The 17,488-nt window shown below is 36.4% G+C and overlaps 1 gene segment (V, D, J or C); it reads right to left on the reverse strand.

The window, feature by feature from the left end:
* Window positions 1–6,836: 6,836 nt before the first annotated feature.
* LOC115437881 (T-cell receptor alpha chain C region-like) overlaps window positions 6,837–17,488 on the reverse strand; it is a 73,861-nt gene continuing 63,209 nt past the window's right edge. The window contains 4 exon segments of the C gene segment in view: window positions 6,837–7,023; window positions 8,515–8,622; window positions 8,863–8,901; window positions 9,198–9,392. Coding sequence covers window positions 7,022–7,023; window positions 8,515–8,622; window positions 8,863–8,901; window positions 9,198–9,392 — 344 coding nt within the window.

A 17,488-nucleotide genomic window follows, 5' to 3' on the forward strand; every position in this document is an offset into this window, starting at 1 on the left:
ATGCATCTAAAACAGTCAGTAAATGCATCACAAACAGTCATGAATACATCACAAACAGTCAGTGAATGCATCTGAAAAAGTCAGTGAATGCATCTGAAACAGTCAGTGAATGCATCTGAAACAGTGAATGCATCTGAAATGGTCAGTGAATGCATCTCTAACAGTCAATGAGTGCATCTTTAACGGTCAGTGAATGCATCTGAAACAGTCAGTAGATGCATCTCTAACGGTCTGTGAATGAATCTAAAACAGTCAGTGAATGCATCTCAGACGGTCAGTGAATGCATCTGAAACAGTCAGTGAATGCATCTTTAACAGTCAGTGAATGCATCTCTAATGGTCAGTGAATGCATCTAAAACAGTCAGTGAATGCATCTCTAACGGTCAGTGAATGCATCTGAAGCAGTCAGCAAATGCGTTTTAAACAGTCAGTGAATGCATCTGAAACAGTCAGAGAATGCATCACAAACAGTTGGTGAATGTATGTGAAACAGTCAGTGAATGCATCTTAAAGTCAGTGAGTGCATCACAAACGATCAGTGAATGCATCTGAAACAGTCAGTGAATGCATCTGAAACAGTCAGTGAATGTATCTAAAACAGTTAGTGAATGCATCTGAAACGGTCAGTGAATGCATCTGAAACAGTCAGTGAATGTATCTAAAACAGTCAGTAAATGCATCACAAACAGTCAGTGAATGTATCTTTAACGGTTTAGTGAATGCATCTTTAACGGTCAGTGAATGCATCTCTAATGGTCAGTGAATGCATCTAAAACAGTCAGTGAATGCATCTCTAACGGTCTGTGAATGCATCTAAAACAGTCAGTGAATGCATCTCTAATGATCAGTGAATGCATCTAAAACAGTCAGTAAATGCATCACAAACAGTCATGAATACATCACAAACAGTCAGTGAATGCATCTGAAAAAGTCAGTGAATGCATCTGAAACAGTCAGTGAATGCATCTGAAACAGTCAGAGAATGCATCACAGACAGTTGGTGAATGTATGTGAAACAGTCAGTGAATGCATCTTAAAGTCAGTGAGTGCATCACAAACGATCAGTGAATGCATCTGAAACAGTCAGTGAATGCATCTGAAACAGTCAGTGAATGTATCTAAAACAGTCAGTAAATGCATCACAAACAGTCAGTGAATGTATCTTTAACGGTTTAGTGAATGCATCTTTAACGGTCAGTGAATGCATCTCTAATGGTCAGTGAATGCATCTAAAACAGTCAGTGAATGCATCTCTAACGGTCTGTGAATGCATCTAAAACAGTCAGTGAATGCATCTCTAATGATCAGTGAATGCATCTAAAACAGTCAGTAAATGCATCACAAACAGTCATGAATACATCACAAACAGTCAGTGAATGCATCTGAAAAAGTCAGTGAATGCATCTGAAACAGTCAGTGAATGCATCTGAAACAGTGAATGCATCTGAAATGGTCAGTGAATGCATCTCTAACGGTCAATGAGTGCATCTTTAACGGTCAGTGAATGCTTCTAAAACAGTCAGTAAATGCATCTCTAACGGTCTGTGAATGCATCTAAAACAGTCAGTGAATGCATCTCAAACGGTCAGTGAATGCATCTGAAACAGTCAGTGAATGCATCTTTAACAGTCAGTGAATGCATCTCTAATGGTCAGTGAATGCATCTAAAACAGTCAGTGAATGCATCTCTAACGGTCAGTGAAGGCATCTGAAGCAGTCAGCAAATGCGTTTTAAACAGTCAGTGAATGCATCTGAAACAGTCAGAGAATGCATCACAGACAGCTGGTGAATGTATGTGAAACAGTCAGTGAATGCATCTTAAAGTCAGTGAGTGCATCACAAACGATCAGTGAATGTATCTAAAACAGTCAGTGAATGCATCTCAAACAGTCAGTGAATACATATAAAACAGTCAGTGAATGCATCACAAACAGTCAGTGAATGTGTCTGAAACAGTTAGTGAATGCATCTCAAACGGTCAGTGAATGCATCTGAAACAGTCAGTGAATGCATCTTTAACGGTCAATGAATGCATCTCTAATGGTCGGTGAATGCGTCTGAAAGAGTCAGTGAATGCATCTAAAACAATTAGTGAATGCATTACAGACAGTCAGTGAGTGCATCTTTAACTGTAATTGAATGCATCTCTAACGGTAAGTGAACGCATCTCTAACGGTACGTGAATGCATCTTTAACGGTTAGTGAGTGCATCTGAAACAGTCAGTGAATGCATCTGAAACAGTCAGTGAATGCATCGTTAACGGTCATTGAATGCATCTCTAACAGTCAGTGAATGCATCTTTAACGGTCAGTGAATGCATCTGAAACAGTCAGTGAATGCATCTGAAACAGTCAGTGAATGCATCTTTAACGGTTAGTGAGTGCATCTTTAACAGTCATTGAATGCATCTCTCATGGTCAGTGAATGCATCTCTCACAGTCAGTGAATACATCTCTCACGGTCAGTGAATGCATCTGAAAAAGTCAGTGAATTCATCACAAATAGTGAATTCATCACAAACAGTCAGTGAATGCATCTTTAACGGTAATTGAATGCATCTCTAACGATCAGTGAATGTATCTTCACGGTCAGTGAATGCATCTCTAACGGTATGTGAATGCATCCTTAACGGTTAGTGAATGCATCTTTAACAGTCAGGGAATGCATCTGTAATGGTCAGTGAGTACATCTCTAACGGTACGTGAATGCATCTTTAATGGTTAGTGAATGCATCTCTAATGGTCAGTGAATGCATCTCTTACAGTCAGTGAGTACATCTCTAACGGTACGTGAATGCATCTTTAATGGTTAGTGAATGCATCTCTAATGGTCAGTGAATGCATCTCTTACAGTCAGTGAATGCATCTGAAACAGTCACTGAGTGCATCTTTAACGGTAATTGAATGCATCTCTAACGGTCAGTGAGTGCATCTTTAACGGTCAGTGAATACATCTTTAATGGTCAGTGAATGCATCTTTAATGGTCAGTGAATGCATCTCTAACGGTCAGTGAGTGCATCTTTAACGGTCAGTGAATACATCTTTAACGGTCAGTGAATACATCTTTAATGGTCAGTGAATGCATCTTTAATGGTCAGTGAATGCATCTCTAACGGTCAGTGAGTGCATCTTTAACAGTCAGTGAATGCATCTTTAACAGTCAGTGAGTGCATCTTTAACAGTCAGTGAATGCATCTTTAACGGTCAGTGAATGCATCTTTAACAGTCAGTGAATGCATCTTTAACAGTGAATGCATCTTTAACAGTCAGTGAATGCATCTTTAACAGTCTGAATGTTCTCTGTTCTATGTCTTCTGTCTATTCTGTGTTCTGTGTTTTCTCCGTTCTCTGTGTTGTGTGGTCAGATTGTGGTCGTCCACACCACAGTTCCATCCAAACTGTTTGTCCGTTCATGTTCTCGTTCTGGTTCTAGAACAGGAAGTGCACATGGACTCCTCAGAACAGTGTTCTGAGCGTTGGAACGGTTCCTGTGTTCTGTTGTATTTTTTTGTTCTTGTTAATGGAAAAAGTTCAATAAATATAATAATAATAAATAAAAACCAACTCAGGTAAATTCAGAGGTGTGGTCAGAGTACGGGGGGGCAGGGCTTATCGTCCCTCTGTTCTCTGAGATTATTGTTAAATATATCGTGTTCTACGTTCTGCAGCATATCATTTACACCGTTCCTCAGTGTCATTAATAGGACTGTAAACAGATGTTATTGTATCATTAACGAAGTAAAACTCGTGTTCTATTGGATGAAGGTGAGATGGGGGCAGGACTTAATCGGTTTTCCTCCTCCCACTCTTTTTTGAACTAAACATATTGAATGTATTTTATTATTACTGGTCATGGAAATGGTTCGTTTTGTATTTATTTATGTATTTGCTCTGATATTAGTTCATTTTACACCAAAAAATATTGAATTTTTTCTTCTGCTTAAATCAAATAAATGTACGAAATGAATGAATGAAGGTTATTATATATATATATATATATATATATATATATATATATATATATATATATACAGAAAACTTTTTGTAAAGGAATTTTCAACAAAATAAATCATCAAAACAACCTTATTTTGTTCATTTTAACAATTTTCTTTCTTCTAATTGTATTTGTTAATTTGGTGTGTTTTGTTCATTTTTTCTTTCTTTTTTCTTCAGTCTGTGGCTGATTTTGTTGAAGTTACTGAATAGTTTTGTTTATTTGTTTGTCATTTTATTCATTTTAATGAGTCCTTTGGCTGTTTTGTTGATTTTAATCTTTTTAAATTTACATTTCAGGGTTTTTTTTTTTTGTGCTTATTTCTTTAATCATTTTTGTACATTTTGTATCATTTCATTTATTGATATAAATAAAACAAATGTCATGTATTCTTATTGTTATTATTCAATCTAATCCACTTTATTTCTAAAGCACATTTAAACCAGAATGTTTCCTAAAGTGGTGCACATCAGGAAAAACAATAAAACTATTAAAAGAAATACTAAAAGAAAAAAAAAAAAAAAAAAAATCAGTCAGTACATCAAACTACAACAACGTTCCAGATAAAACAATAAAATGAAATAGTTCAAAGTAATAAAATCAATAAAAATAAATATTTATCTCTGATTCTTTTTCTTTTTGGTTTCAGACTCAACAGTTTGTCGATGTTTTCATCTTGGCCTTACTGTTTCGACTCATGTTTTGTTTCAGTGGGTTTGAGTCCGAAACTTAAACGGTGGATGTGAAACAAAATGGAGGTTCAAGGATCATGTGCTTCAGCGTTTCCTGTGGCGTTCAAGTCACTGTGACATGGGTCGGAAAAACAAAAGCTGCAGAACAAACAGGAAACCACAGGAAAGCAGCATCATCCACCTCGAAACCAGCAGAAGAAGAAGAAGAAGAACAGCCAACACTCAACCACTGAATGATTTTAATAAAAACCAAGTATAAAATAAATAATACAATAAAGTAAAAAATAAAACTTGATTGTTGTTTCGAAAAACACAAAACATTCTGTTTATATGAAACTGATGTAAATGTTTCAAACCATTTGATCCATTAATTCGATCAATATGTGGAAATAAATGGTGTGACTATATTTGGTCGTCTTTTCATCTGTTTTTATTTTTGTCGTTTGTGACGATGTCCATTAATTCGTCACTAATGTCACGAAGTATTTAATGACATCATCAGCTCTGTTTGTGGACGTTGGATTAAAGGGCTTTTTCTACTTGAACCTCCCATTGAACAGCGGTGTTCCACCAGGATCCGTTATCAGACACATTTAGTTCCATCAACATTTACAACTGAAATATTCAGCACTGCTTTAGTTTTTCTGCAATTTGTCGCCTATTTGATTGCTTCTTTTTTTTTTTTTTCAACTTTATTCACTCTGTGCCTTATTTTATTCATGTTATTTATTTATTTTTATTATTATTCATTTTTGTTCATTTTACTAATTATTTTTGGCTGTTTTTGCTTATTTTGTTGCTTATTTTCTCTGCATTGTTTATTATTTTCTAAATAATGTTTCTTTTCATTTCCTAACAAAAATGAAAAGAAACATCTACAAAATCAAAAAATGTCAACAAAAATATCAAACAAATAAAATGTAAATAAATACTAAAACAAGCCACAAAATGAACAAAAACAGCCAAATTAATTAATAAAATCATTTTTTTTTTAAAAATCTACAATGTAAGATGAACAAAATCAACCTCAAACTGTTTTTATTCATTTGTTGCCTGATTTTTTTTCTGTCACGAAATTTAACCTCTAATGATTCACGAGTTTTAAATTGTGTAGTCAACAAAATAAACAAAAACAGCCTAAAACTAATTAGTAAAATGAACAAGAATGAATAAAAAATGTAAAAATAAATAAATAACATCAATAAAATTAGACACAAATTGAATAAAATGTAAGAAAAAACAGCAATAAAACAAATGGAAGAAAAATTTTTAAACGAATAAATAAAATGAACACAAATGAATTCGAACATTTACAAAATTTAACCACGAATGTTTCATGAGTTTAGACCAGGGGGGCCAAACATGTGGGCCGTGGGCCCAAACCGGCCCCACAAAGGGTCCGATCTGGTCCACAAAAGGGTCTGATCCAGCTCAAAAAGGGTCCGATCCGGTCCAAAAAAGGGTCCGATCCAGCCTGCAGAGGGAATTTACGAAATGTGGAACTTACAGTGAAGATCAAGAACGTGTTTAGTTGAGGTTCCACGTTCCGACCAATGGGATCCAGTCAAATAAAAACGGAATAATCTATAAATAAAAGACAAATACAAATGTTTGTGGTTTAGAACAAAAACATTCAATTAAGAAAATATTTCCGTGAACAAACTTTCCTTTGATGATGTTGAGGAAAGAATATCGTTAAAATTACAGATTTTTCTTTTAAATGTCAGTTTTTTCAGTTTATTCACATCTTTTTTTGTTTGTAAATGTAAATAATTTCATAATTTAATGCAGGTTTTTTTTGACTAAAACAAAGACATGTTTGGAGTTGTCATTATTTAAAGGTTCTTCTGTTCTTATTTGACTGCAGATCAGGTTGGTCTGAATGTGGAACCGGAACCAAAACCAGTTCAAACAGCCCTGGTTTCAATGGTTTATGGAAACGAAAGGGGTCCAATAACAGATCCTGGTGGGACGCCATTAGGTCGGTGAGGTTCAAGTAGAAACAAGGCCTTCAGTCCGACACAGACAAGAATTTATTTAAACCAGTGGAGGTCAACAAACGCCTCAAACTTCAGCTTCAACTTCAGCTTCAGCTTCTTCCCTCTGACACTGAAGTACAAATAATAATAATAAAGCACAGACACACGAAGCCTTTTTCAGCTTTTATTGAAACGTTCAAACACATTTTAAACGGATATTTACACCAACAGATGAAACATTGAAACTGATCCACATGAAGCGTTTCTGTTGCCGACGGCGACGTTAGCGGCGATATTTGGAAGTTTTATACGATGCAGAAGAAGCGAAACCATGAGTCGACGCTCGACGTCGTTTCTGAAACAAAAAGAAACAGAAAAACAGGAATGAGTTGAATTCAACTGAACGTCATCGTGTTGAAGTCGTGTCGCCTGATGTTTGTTTGTTTGTTTGTTTGTTCGCTCATCGGTCGTTGTGGGTTTGACTGAACTGTTCTGGGTCTAAACCAGGGTCAGACTCAGATCAGTCCAGGTTCAACATCCAGACCAACAGGATCCGAAGCAGAAATAAAAACTCAAAAATGTCAAATACAAACTTTTGTCTGTTTTAGAGAAAAACAGTCCAATGACGGGAGGAAAAAGTTGAAACTATCCATTAAAACGACAATAAAATGAACAAACTGACATGAATGAAGAAAAATCTGTGTAATTTTAAAATAAAAAGTTCAAGTTAAATAAAAAGTTCAGTGTGTATTTGTCATTATTTGTAGTTTATAGTGACGGTGTTTGACTGGTTCTGATCCACTTTAGATCCAGTTGGTCTGAACCTGAACCAGAACCAGAATGATGCTTAACTTCTTCAGTGTCACTTTTTCATTTCATACATTCATATCATGGCCCAGATCGGACCAGATTAGACCGGATCAGACCAGACCGGACCAAATCAGATCAGATAGGATCAGACCAGACCAGACCGAATCAGACCGGACCAGATCAGACCAGACTGGATCAGACTAGACCGGACCAGATCAGACTGGACTGGACTGAACCAGACCGGACCGGATCAGACCGGATCGGACCAGACCGGACCGGATCATACCGGGTGAATGATAATGAAAAACAAACACAAATTTAGTAAAATAATGAAAAACACATTCAACTAAACATGAGTTGATTCTATGTCACTAATGAACTCTGAAATAAATCCGATAATAAACTGAAACGACTGAACCAGTGTTTATGGATGATCCTATTTCTGAAGGGACAGTGAACGCATCATGAGCTGATTAATGACAGTTATTATGGGATGTTTATGGTCCCTACAAACAGGATCAATGATGCAGACGATTCAACTTGTGACCTTTGACCTGTGACCTTTGACCTGACTCCACCAGGATCGTGACACTGACCGTTTCTCTATTTACTAATCTGTCAATCATCTGTGAATACACGTCTCACATTGGACCAAACAGAATAGGACCCACCTCCAGGCTGCTGAAGGGGCGGGGCATGGGGAAACTATGTGACTCTGAAACAGGAAGTCACTGCCGTCGTCTCCTGAACCCTCAGGTGAACGTTAATGTGATGACGACCAAATTAATTAAAAACCAGGAGGAGGCGGAGCTAGAGGATTTAAATTGCACGCACCTGAGGGGGGGGCGGAGCTTCAACTAAATTGAAGTGGGTCGTCCGTTTTTACCATCAACCCTTTAATATGAAATAATCCACTGTTCAGATTGTCGTGTTTCTGCCCTTTGACTCTAGGTGGGCGGGGCCATGTGGTTAAAGGTTACGTATGTGGTAAACTCACATGGGTGGGGCCATGTGATTAAAGGTGTGGTAAACTCACATGGGCGGAGCCAGAGACGCAGCGTCATCAGGACATTGAAGATCACAGTTTTGATGAAGAGCAGACGCAGACCCAGGACCGTCAGAGACACGAAGTTCACCGTGGGATCTGGAACCAGAACCAGGAGACAGAGTCAGAACCAGAACAGAACACAGCCAGAACCAGAACCAGGAGACAGAGTCAGAACCAGAACAGAACACAGCCAGAACCAGAACCAGGAGACAGAGTCAGAACCAGAACAGAACACAGCCAGAACCAGAACCAGGAGACAGAGTCAGAACCAGAACAGAACACAGCCAGAACCAGAGCGGAAAAGTAGGACATAGATTTATGAGGGTGAATACGAACCGGGTTGCAGAGACTCCTCACATGGAACCGGTCCAGAATCTGAAACACAGAAGAACCCGGTCAGGCGTTATTTACATAAGACCCATTAAGACGACTAATACACAACAAACAAACAAACACAAAAACAAACACAAACAAACACAGTGGCCTTTGTCCAACCCTTGAGGAATGTCTATGAACATTTTGGAGACTGTTCTAAGACCCTGGTGCATGATGGGAAAACGCCATCTGTCCGACGTCCTTCTCTTCACAGTCTTGTCATCCGTATTTCCGTTCTCCGTTCTAACCCTGACATGTTTCTGTTGATGGTTTGACGGTCAGGACTTGGGTCTCACCTTTACACTGGTCCTGGTTTTCAGGTCCAGTCAGGACCACGTCGTTGTACAGAGAGTCTCCGTGGATCCGCTCGGCCTCCGACGTGTTGAACAGCGGTTTGTCTATGGTGCCGTTGTTGCGGCTGAAGCCGGTGGCCAGGCATGCGCTGGTGCCGTTCCCCTCCAGTTTGTAGTAGGACGGTTCATACTCTTCCCCTGAAACACAAAAGAGGAACCCTGTCAGCCTGGACCTGGACCTGGACCTGGACATAGACCTGGACCTGGATCTGGAACTGAACCTGGAACTGGACCTGGATCTAGACCTAGACCCAGACCTGGAACTGGACCTAGACCTGGAACTGGAACTGAAACTGAAACAGGACCTATACCTGGATTCTGGACCTGGACCTGGAACAAGACCTAGACCTAGACCTGGACCTAGTCCTTGACCTGGAACTGGATCTGGACGTAGACCTGTCCTGGATTTATTGGACCCTCTACCCATGACCCCTTGGACTTCACCTCCACCCCTTTTTGTCCAAATATGGTCACTTCTGGCTCCAAAAGCCAACATGGCGACGACCAAAACACAAACTTGTGTCTTAAAAATTCAGATTCAGAACCTGAGCATTTGTTCCGGATCCAATCCAGGTTGTGATCCAATCAGATGGAAGGAAACAGTCATGTGATCAAGTAGTACTTTAGTAGTAGTTTTGTTTTTAAATTACGCCTTTATTCTCAAAATATGACTTTATTCCCATAAATTTATGGGTTTTATTTTGATATCTTACGACCTTATGGTCATCGTGTTTTTCTTTCCTCATGCTAATGCACTGTCGTAGTTTGAACCTGTTTTTATGTTGAATTATTTCCACTTCAGTGATGCAATAATAATTCGACCCGATGCCTTTTACATTCGTTTATCTGTTTTCGTATTTTTATGCGTCATTTTTTTATGGTTTTTACTGGAAAACAATAAAATATTCAAATGTGAAATTAAACAAATTAATTCATTCTGTTTTTTCTTGTTTCTGTTTTGATTTAATTACGTCCAATAATTATTTTATAATTGTGTCATAAAATAATTATTTCATTGATCAAACTCAACCAGCCATTGCCTGAAAACTATTGATTAAACCACTCAAATATTATTGAATTCAACTGATTCAACTGATAAACGTCACGTTTGTGGGTTTGGATCCGACTCACCATCCTGGACCTGTAGTTTAATTCCCGTGGATTTCCGTAGAATAATTTAAGTCCGACGTTCGCACATTGATGAACCTTCGACAAAAACCATCGACTCAAACTCAGCCAATTGAGTTGAATATATGAATAAATATGGATTCTACGATAGTGCATTCGAAAATAAAAACACTACGAGAATAAAGTCGTAAAAATTATCAAGATAAAACCTGTAATTTTATGAGAATAAAGTTGAATTTAAAAAAAAAGTCATAATTTTACGAGAATAATGTCATCATATTTGGAGAACAAAGCCATAATATTACGAGAATAACATCGTAATTTAAAAACGGGTGGAAAAATATCGTAATTTACAGAATAAAGTCGTACCCACTGGTCACATTAATGGAGAACTGGGAACATTTGTGAGGTTCTATTTTCATTTGGGGTTTACACACACAGGCCAAATACAGTTCCTAAATTATGACATTTTATCGCACTAGTGTGAATTTACTGTCAAAATATTACAACTTTAATCTCATAAAGATACATTATTTTGATTAAATTATGACTTTTTTAAACTACGACTTTGTTCTCATTATGTTACGACTTTATTCTCATAATGACAAGTGTTTTTATTTTTTCAATGTAGTGCTAACACAACGTTGAACAATTCAACTCAAAGACACTAAATATTCCTGTTTAATATCGGACACTGAACTAAATCATTCTGTTCATTTCATTATTATTATTATTATTATTATTATTATTATTATTATTATTATTATTATTATTTCCACATACAGATCTTTAATTATGTTCTGTTTATTTCCATTATTATCCAGTACATGTTGTAAAAAACCGCAGAAACAGGACATATATGCAATTTTTTCTTGTCATTAATTTAGTTTTTTGTATCTTAAAAGCAGAGTTTGTACTTTTTATTTTTTGTGAATTCACTTTTCCATCTTTGATTAACTTACATCGTTAACATGAACATATTGTTAACTCTAAATAAATCATAATATTTATTTATTTACAAAAACTTTATCAACACGTTTCAATGTCGACGTTTGAGTTGAATGTTCTTTATTTTTTTTCTGTTGTTGCATCGAATAAATGAATAAATGTCAGATTTTATCCGTTATTTTACTCACGTGTGTGAATTCGGAGATGAATTCCCGAACCAAAAATTATTTTCGCGTTGTTCAGATTCACACTCCGAGTTAAAGTTCAACAAAAACCTGCAACTGGAATAATGAACATTTACAGGAAACACTCGAACACCCCACAGTTCAGCTCGATTCTGAATCAGTTTGATTGATTTTCTGTTCAATTAAGAAACAAACACATCGACGTGTTTTTTATTGATTATTGAAAAATGCAAATCATCTATTTTTGCATCGAATAAATGAATAAATGTCGACTTTTTGATCAAACATATTGGAATTCATGAAATAAAATTACATTTGATGATTATAATAAGTTTTTAAACTCAGTTCAAAGAAATAATCTAAAATATGATAAACTTTGTTGAAAACTAACCGTCTACAACATGAAGTCATATTTACTAAAAACAGAAGATTTTTTTTTTTTTCAATTACATTATTTCAATATTAAATATGTGTTTTTTAACCTTGAAAGGCCTCAGATTCATGTTTCTGTCCGTTTCAGCTTTTTTTCAGTGGTTTTTCTCCGTTTATGATCATATTCTGGTCTGTTTTGGGCATGTTTCAGTAGGAACGCTGTCTTTTCTTTTATTAATAATGTCATCAGTATAAAGTGGTGTTAGATCCGACTCTTTGCAGATGACACCAATTTATTCGTCAGTGTTAATTCAATAATCCGACACACTGTGACCCATCAGCTCCATTCATTCCAGTTATCTGGGATTGAAACCAAACCTGCGAATTATTGGTATTTGTGCGAAAAACTGCGTCACATTAGCTCATGTTTGGTTTTTACTCACAATCGTAGACGATGAGTTTAGTTCCAGATCCAAACTGGAGTTTAGTTGAACCAGTTCCAGTCACACAGTGGACGGAGTCTGGTCCAGAACTGCAACTTCACTTTAAAGATCGCAAATTAAACGTTCAGACGCTGAAACTCTGGAGTTCACTCCAAAACCTGATGAGATTCAACAGTTTCAACTAAAGCTCAAAGAGTTCAATTCACATCAGGTCGGTTTGAAATCCTTTAGTGTCATCTTCCAGACTCATGTTTCTGTCCGTTTCAGATTTTCCTTGGTGGTTTTTCTCCGTTCATGATCATATTCTGGATTTGTTCGCTTTAATTCACACAGATGTTCAGTAAAACTCTGTAAATAAAGTAAAGTTATGATATTCTAGTTTTTACTTACAATCGTACACAAGGAGTTTGGTTCCAGATCCAAACTGGAGTTTTCTGGAACTTGTATCAGTCACACAGTGGATCAAGTCTGGTCCAGAACCTGGACCAGAACCTGCTGCGGTTCATCCAATCTAGTGTCAGATTCTGTTGAAAGTTTCTGCTCTTGAATTTAAATTCAATTGTCCTTGTGTTAAACATACGCCAGGGGGTCTAACCCAGGTCAGTCCAGGTTCAGGGGGTCTAACCCAGGTCAGTCCAGGTTCAGGGGGTCTAACCCAGGTCAGTCCAGGTTCAGGGGGTCTAACCCAGGTCAGTCCAGGTTCAGGGGGTCTAACCCAGGTCAGTCCAGGTTCAGGGGGTCTAACCCAGGTCAGTCCAGGTTCAGGGGGTCTAACCCAGGTTAGTCCAGGTTCAGGGGGTCTAACCCAGGTCAGTCCAGGTTCAGGGGGTCTAACCCAGGTCAGTCCAGGTTCAGGGGGGTCTAACCCAGGTCAGTCCAGGTTCAGGGGGTCTAACCCAGGTTAGTCCAGGTTCGGGCGGTCTAACCCAGATCAGTCCAGGTTCAGGGGGTCAAACCCAGGTCAGTCCAGGTTCAGGGGGTCAAACCCAGGCCAGTCCAGGTTCAGGGGGTCAAACCCAGGCCAGTCCATGTCCCACTTTCAGCCCAATATGAGCTGAACTGTGTCAGAACCAGGAAAAACAATCTGATCAGAACTGATCAATAATATCAACATCAAAGTTGATCTGTTTTTGAGTGAAAAAAAACAAACAAATTCCATAATGAAAATGTTTACATCTACAAACTGCACTTGAACATAACACCAACAAATATGAACAACCTGAACATTCTGTAGAAAAATAAGTGTAATCTGAACAATGTTCTGCTGTAGTTTTAGCATTTTTTTTTCTTTTTTTCATTTTTTTCCTCCAAAAACTGAATTTTCTCTTCAGAGATGATGGTGAATTCCATCCCATTGTCTGCAAACAGTCGGACTTTCCAGCTCTGGATCCAAACCAGTTCAAACAGGTCAGTTCAGGTTCCACATTCAGCCCAGTATGATCTGAACTGGGTCAGAACCAGTCCAATAACTACAGAATAATACAGAAATAATGTCAACTCCAAACTTTGACCCATGTTTTAGAGGAAAAAAAAGGAAAATGACAGTTTGAAAAATGTTTACATGTATAAACTATCCATTAAAAAATGTGAATAACATGAACAAACTGATATTTATGAAGAAAAACCAGTGGAATTGGACCAATATTCAGGTTTAGTTTGATCAGTTCGACATGTTCAGTGGATCTAAAACACACATTTAAGAACACACTGAATATTGGAACAGTTACACTGGTTTAAACTGTTCAGGTTAGTCCGATATTTTTGTCAAAGTCTAGTCTGGAAATGTCAATATTTTTGTGTAATTTTTCTTCTTTCTTTTTTTCTTTTTAACACAAACACAGAGGATAGTGTGCTTTTTTCAGTATTTCCAGTTGATTCTGACAGTATTTCAAAAGGAAAAGGATTTGAACATTATTGATTGTTCAAATAATTTCAGTCTAATTGATCCTGTGGGTCGAACCGGACCCTGTGGTGGACTGGTTCTGGCCCTCGGACCACATGTTTGACCCCGCTGTGAGTAAATACAGTAAAGTTCCCGTATTCTATTTTTTTACTCACGATCGTAGACGATGAGTTTAGTTCCAGATCCAAACTGGAGTTTAGTTGAACCAGTTCCAGTCACACAGTGGACAGAGTCTGGTCCAGAACTGCGACTTCACTTTAAAGATCGCAAATGAAACGTTCAGATGCTGAAACTCTGGAGTTCACTCCGAAAACTGATAAGATTCAACAGTTTCAACTAAAGCTCAAAGAGTTCAATTCACATCAGGTGGGTTTGAAATCCAGACTCATGTTTCTGTCCGTTTCAGATTTTCCTTGGTGGTTTTTCTCCGTTTATGATCAGATTATGGATTTGTTCCCTTTAATTCACACAGATGTTTAGTAAAACTCTGTAAATACAGTAAAGTTATGATATCGTAGTTTTTACTCACGATCGTAGACGAGGAGTTTGGTTCCAGATCCAAACTGGAGTTTAGTTAAACCAGTTCCAGTCACACAGTCGATCAGTACTGATCAATAACATACGACTGAACCAAGGTTCGAATAGTTTTGGATTTTTCATTCTAGTTTACTTTTATTGTGTTGTGTGTGTGTATATATATATATATATATATAATTGTATTATTTTATAGTTTTATTGATCCAGCTCCGTGGGTTTTACTGGGGAATCAGTGTTTCAGGTTTTTGTTTTGTTATTTTAATCAATTTTGTTCATTTTATTCATTACTTTAGCTGGTTTTGTTCATTTTGTTGCTTTTTTTTGCCTCCATGTTATTATTTTTTATATTTTCTTTTTTTCCCCAATTTTGTTCAGTTTGTGTCTTATTTTGTGCATGTTACTTATTATTTTGTTAATTTTTTATTCATTTTTGTCCATTTTTTGATGACTTTGGCTGTTTTTATTCATTTTGTTGCTTATTTCATTCTTTACTTAATTACCTCCACCAAGGAGGTTATGTTTTTGCCAGGGTTTGTTTGTTTGTTTGTCTGTTTGTTTGTTTGTTTGTCTGTTTGTTTGTTTGTCTGTCTGTTAGTGTGCAACATAACTCAAAAAGTTACGGACAGATTTGGATGAAATTTTCAGGGTTTGTTGGAAATGGGATAAGGAAGAAATGATTAAATTTTGGTGGTGATCGGGGGTGGGGGGGCCCACGGGGGGGCCACTGATCAGCCTTGGCGGAGGTCTGCGCTCTCCAAGTGCTTCTAGTTTTAGTCTATTTTGGGCTTCTTTTTTCATGTTATTTTTTATTCTGTACTTTTTTTGGTTCATTTTATTTAATCTCTATATAAACCCAAGAAAGGCGCCTATAAATAAAATGTATTACTGTTAATATCAGAAGCAGAGAAAACTGAATAAACAGTGTCTTTTTCAGTCCAATCTGTCACTAACTGAACATAAACCCAGTGCAGTGATCCAACTCCATGGGTTTGACTGGTGAATCAGTGTTTTATTTGATTGTTTGTTCAATCAATTGTTGCCTATTTTATTATTTAATCTTCAATTTTGTCCAGCTTTTGACTTATTTTGTTCACGTTACATATTATTTTGTTGATTCTTTATTCATTTTTGCTCATGTTATTGATCACTTTGCCTTTTTTTGTTTTTTGTTTTATACATTTTTACTTTATTTTAGGACATTTTTGCTTATATTTTTACAATATTTATCATTTTGTAAATTTTGATTGTATTTATGATTTAATCCATCTAACCCCAGTGTGTCCATCCACTGTCACTGATCCAACTCCATGGGTTTGACTGGGGAATCAATGTTGGAGAAGATGACGGTGTTTCCACGATAACTACGGACACACTTATTATTTTGTTCATTTTTATTCATTTTACGTGTTATTTTATTTGTACTTATTGCATATTTTATTTTTTGTGGTTTGTTTTCTTCGTGTTGCTTATTATTTTGTTGATTTACATTTCATTTTATTTCATTTTATTGGCTAGTCTGGCTGTTTTTTTTTTTGTTGTTGTTGTTTTCATTTTGTTGCTTAAGTTATTGTTTTTTATTTCATTTTAGTTAACATTTTGCTTTTTTCCCACATTATTTTGTTATTTTGTCTTTTTTTTTAAATTCATTTATGTTCATGTTACTTATTTTTGAACATAAACCCAGTGTGTCCATTCACTGTCATTGATCCAACTCCATGGGTTTGACTGGGGAATCAATGTTGGAGAAGATGACGGTGTTTCCACGGTAACTACGGAGCCTCTGAATGTCCAAATATAGTCATATCTGATGACCATGAAAAGATGAAGAACTGTATTTTACACCAATTACTGACATGAATTGATAAGATTAGTGGATCAACAGGAATTAAACAGTTTGGATCAGTAGATGGTTTAGGTTAAAGAAGGACGTTTAAATATGCATTTGATGAATGTGTAACCTTGGAAACAGTTAATGGACACATGACCGGATCAATAAATGACATGAGACTCACTGGGTTCAATGGTTAATGTGGTTCCGGATCCAAACAGGAGTTTTCTGAGTCCAGAATCAGTCACACAGTGTTGGGTTTCAAACCAACAACTGCTCTGGTGTTTGTCCAACGGTCCCATAGTTCCACAGTAAAGATGGTGGATTATGATCAGATTTAGTCCCGTCACATCAACATGTTTGATTTGCGCAATAACGGACTTAAAATAGAAGTAAACTAACGTTATTATTAGTATTATTTACTTTTATAATAATAATAATTATTATTATTATTATTATTATTATTATTATCATTATTATCATTATTATTATTATTATTACTGTAACTATTATTATTATTATTATTATTATTATTATTATTATTATTATTATTATGACCACCATCACAACTATTATCATTATTATCCTTATTATTATTATATCGATGCATATTAATACTTGTATTTCTAATGTGGAATTGCCTGCTTTCCTCCTGTTTCTATACTTATTATTGTTGTTTTTTCTTGTTTCCTTGTTTTTCATTTTCTATCTGTACATACGAGGTTGTTCCGCTGCTTGAACCTTCATTTACTGGAGGGTCAGTAAAGTTCTATTTTATCAATAAAGTTCTGTTTCATCACTACAGTTCTGTTTCATCTAATGGAAGGTATTTAAATGTTTTTTCTTACTGCTTTGGACCAATAGCGTTGTTCCACGTCCAAACAGTTGTT

The sequence above is a fragment of the Sphaeramia orbicularis genome, chromosome 17 (genome assembly GCF_902148855.1).
Source record: "Sphaeramia orbicularis chromosome 17, fSphaOr1.1, whole genome shotgun sequence".
In the NCBI taxonomy this organism is placed as follows: domain Eukaryota; kingdom Metazoa; phylum Chordata; class Actinopteri; order Kurtiformes; family Apogonidae; genus Sphaeramia; species Sphaeramia orbicularis.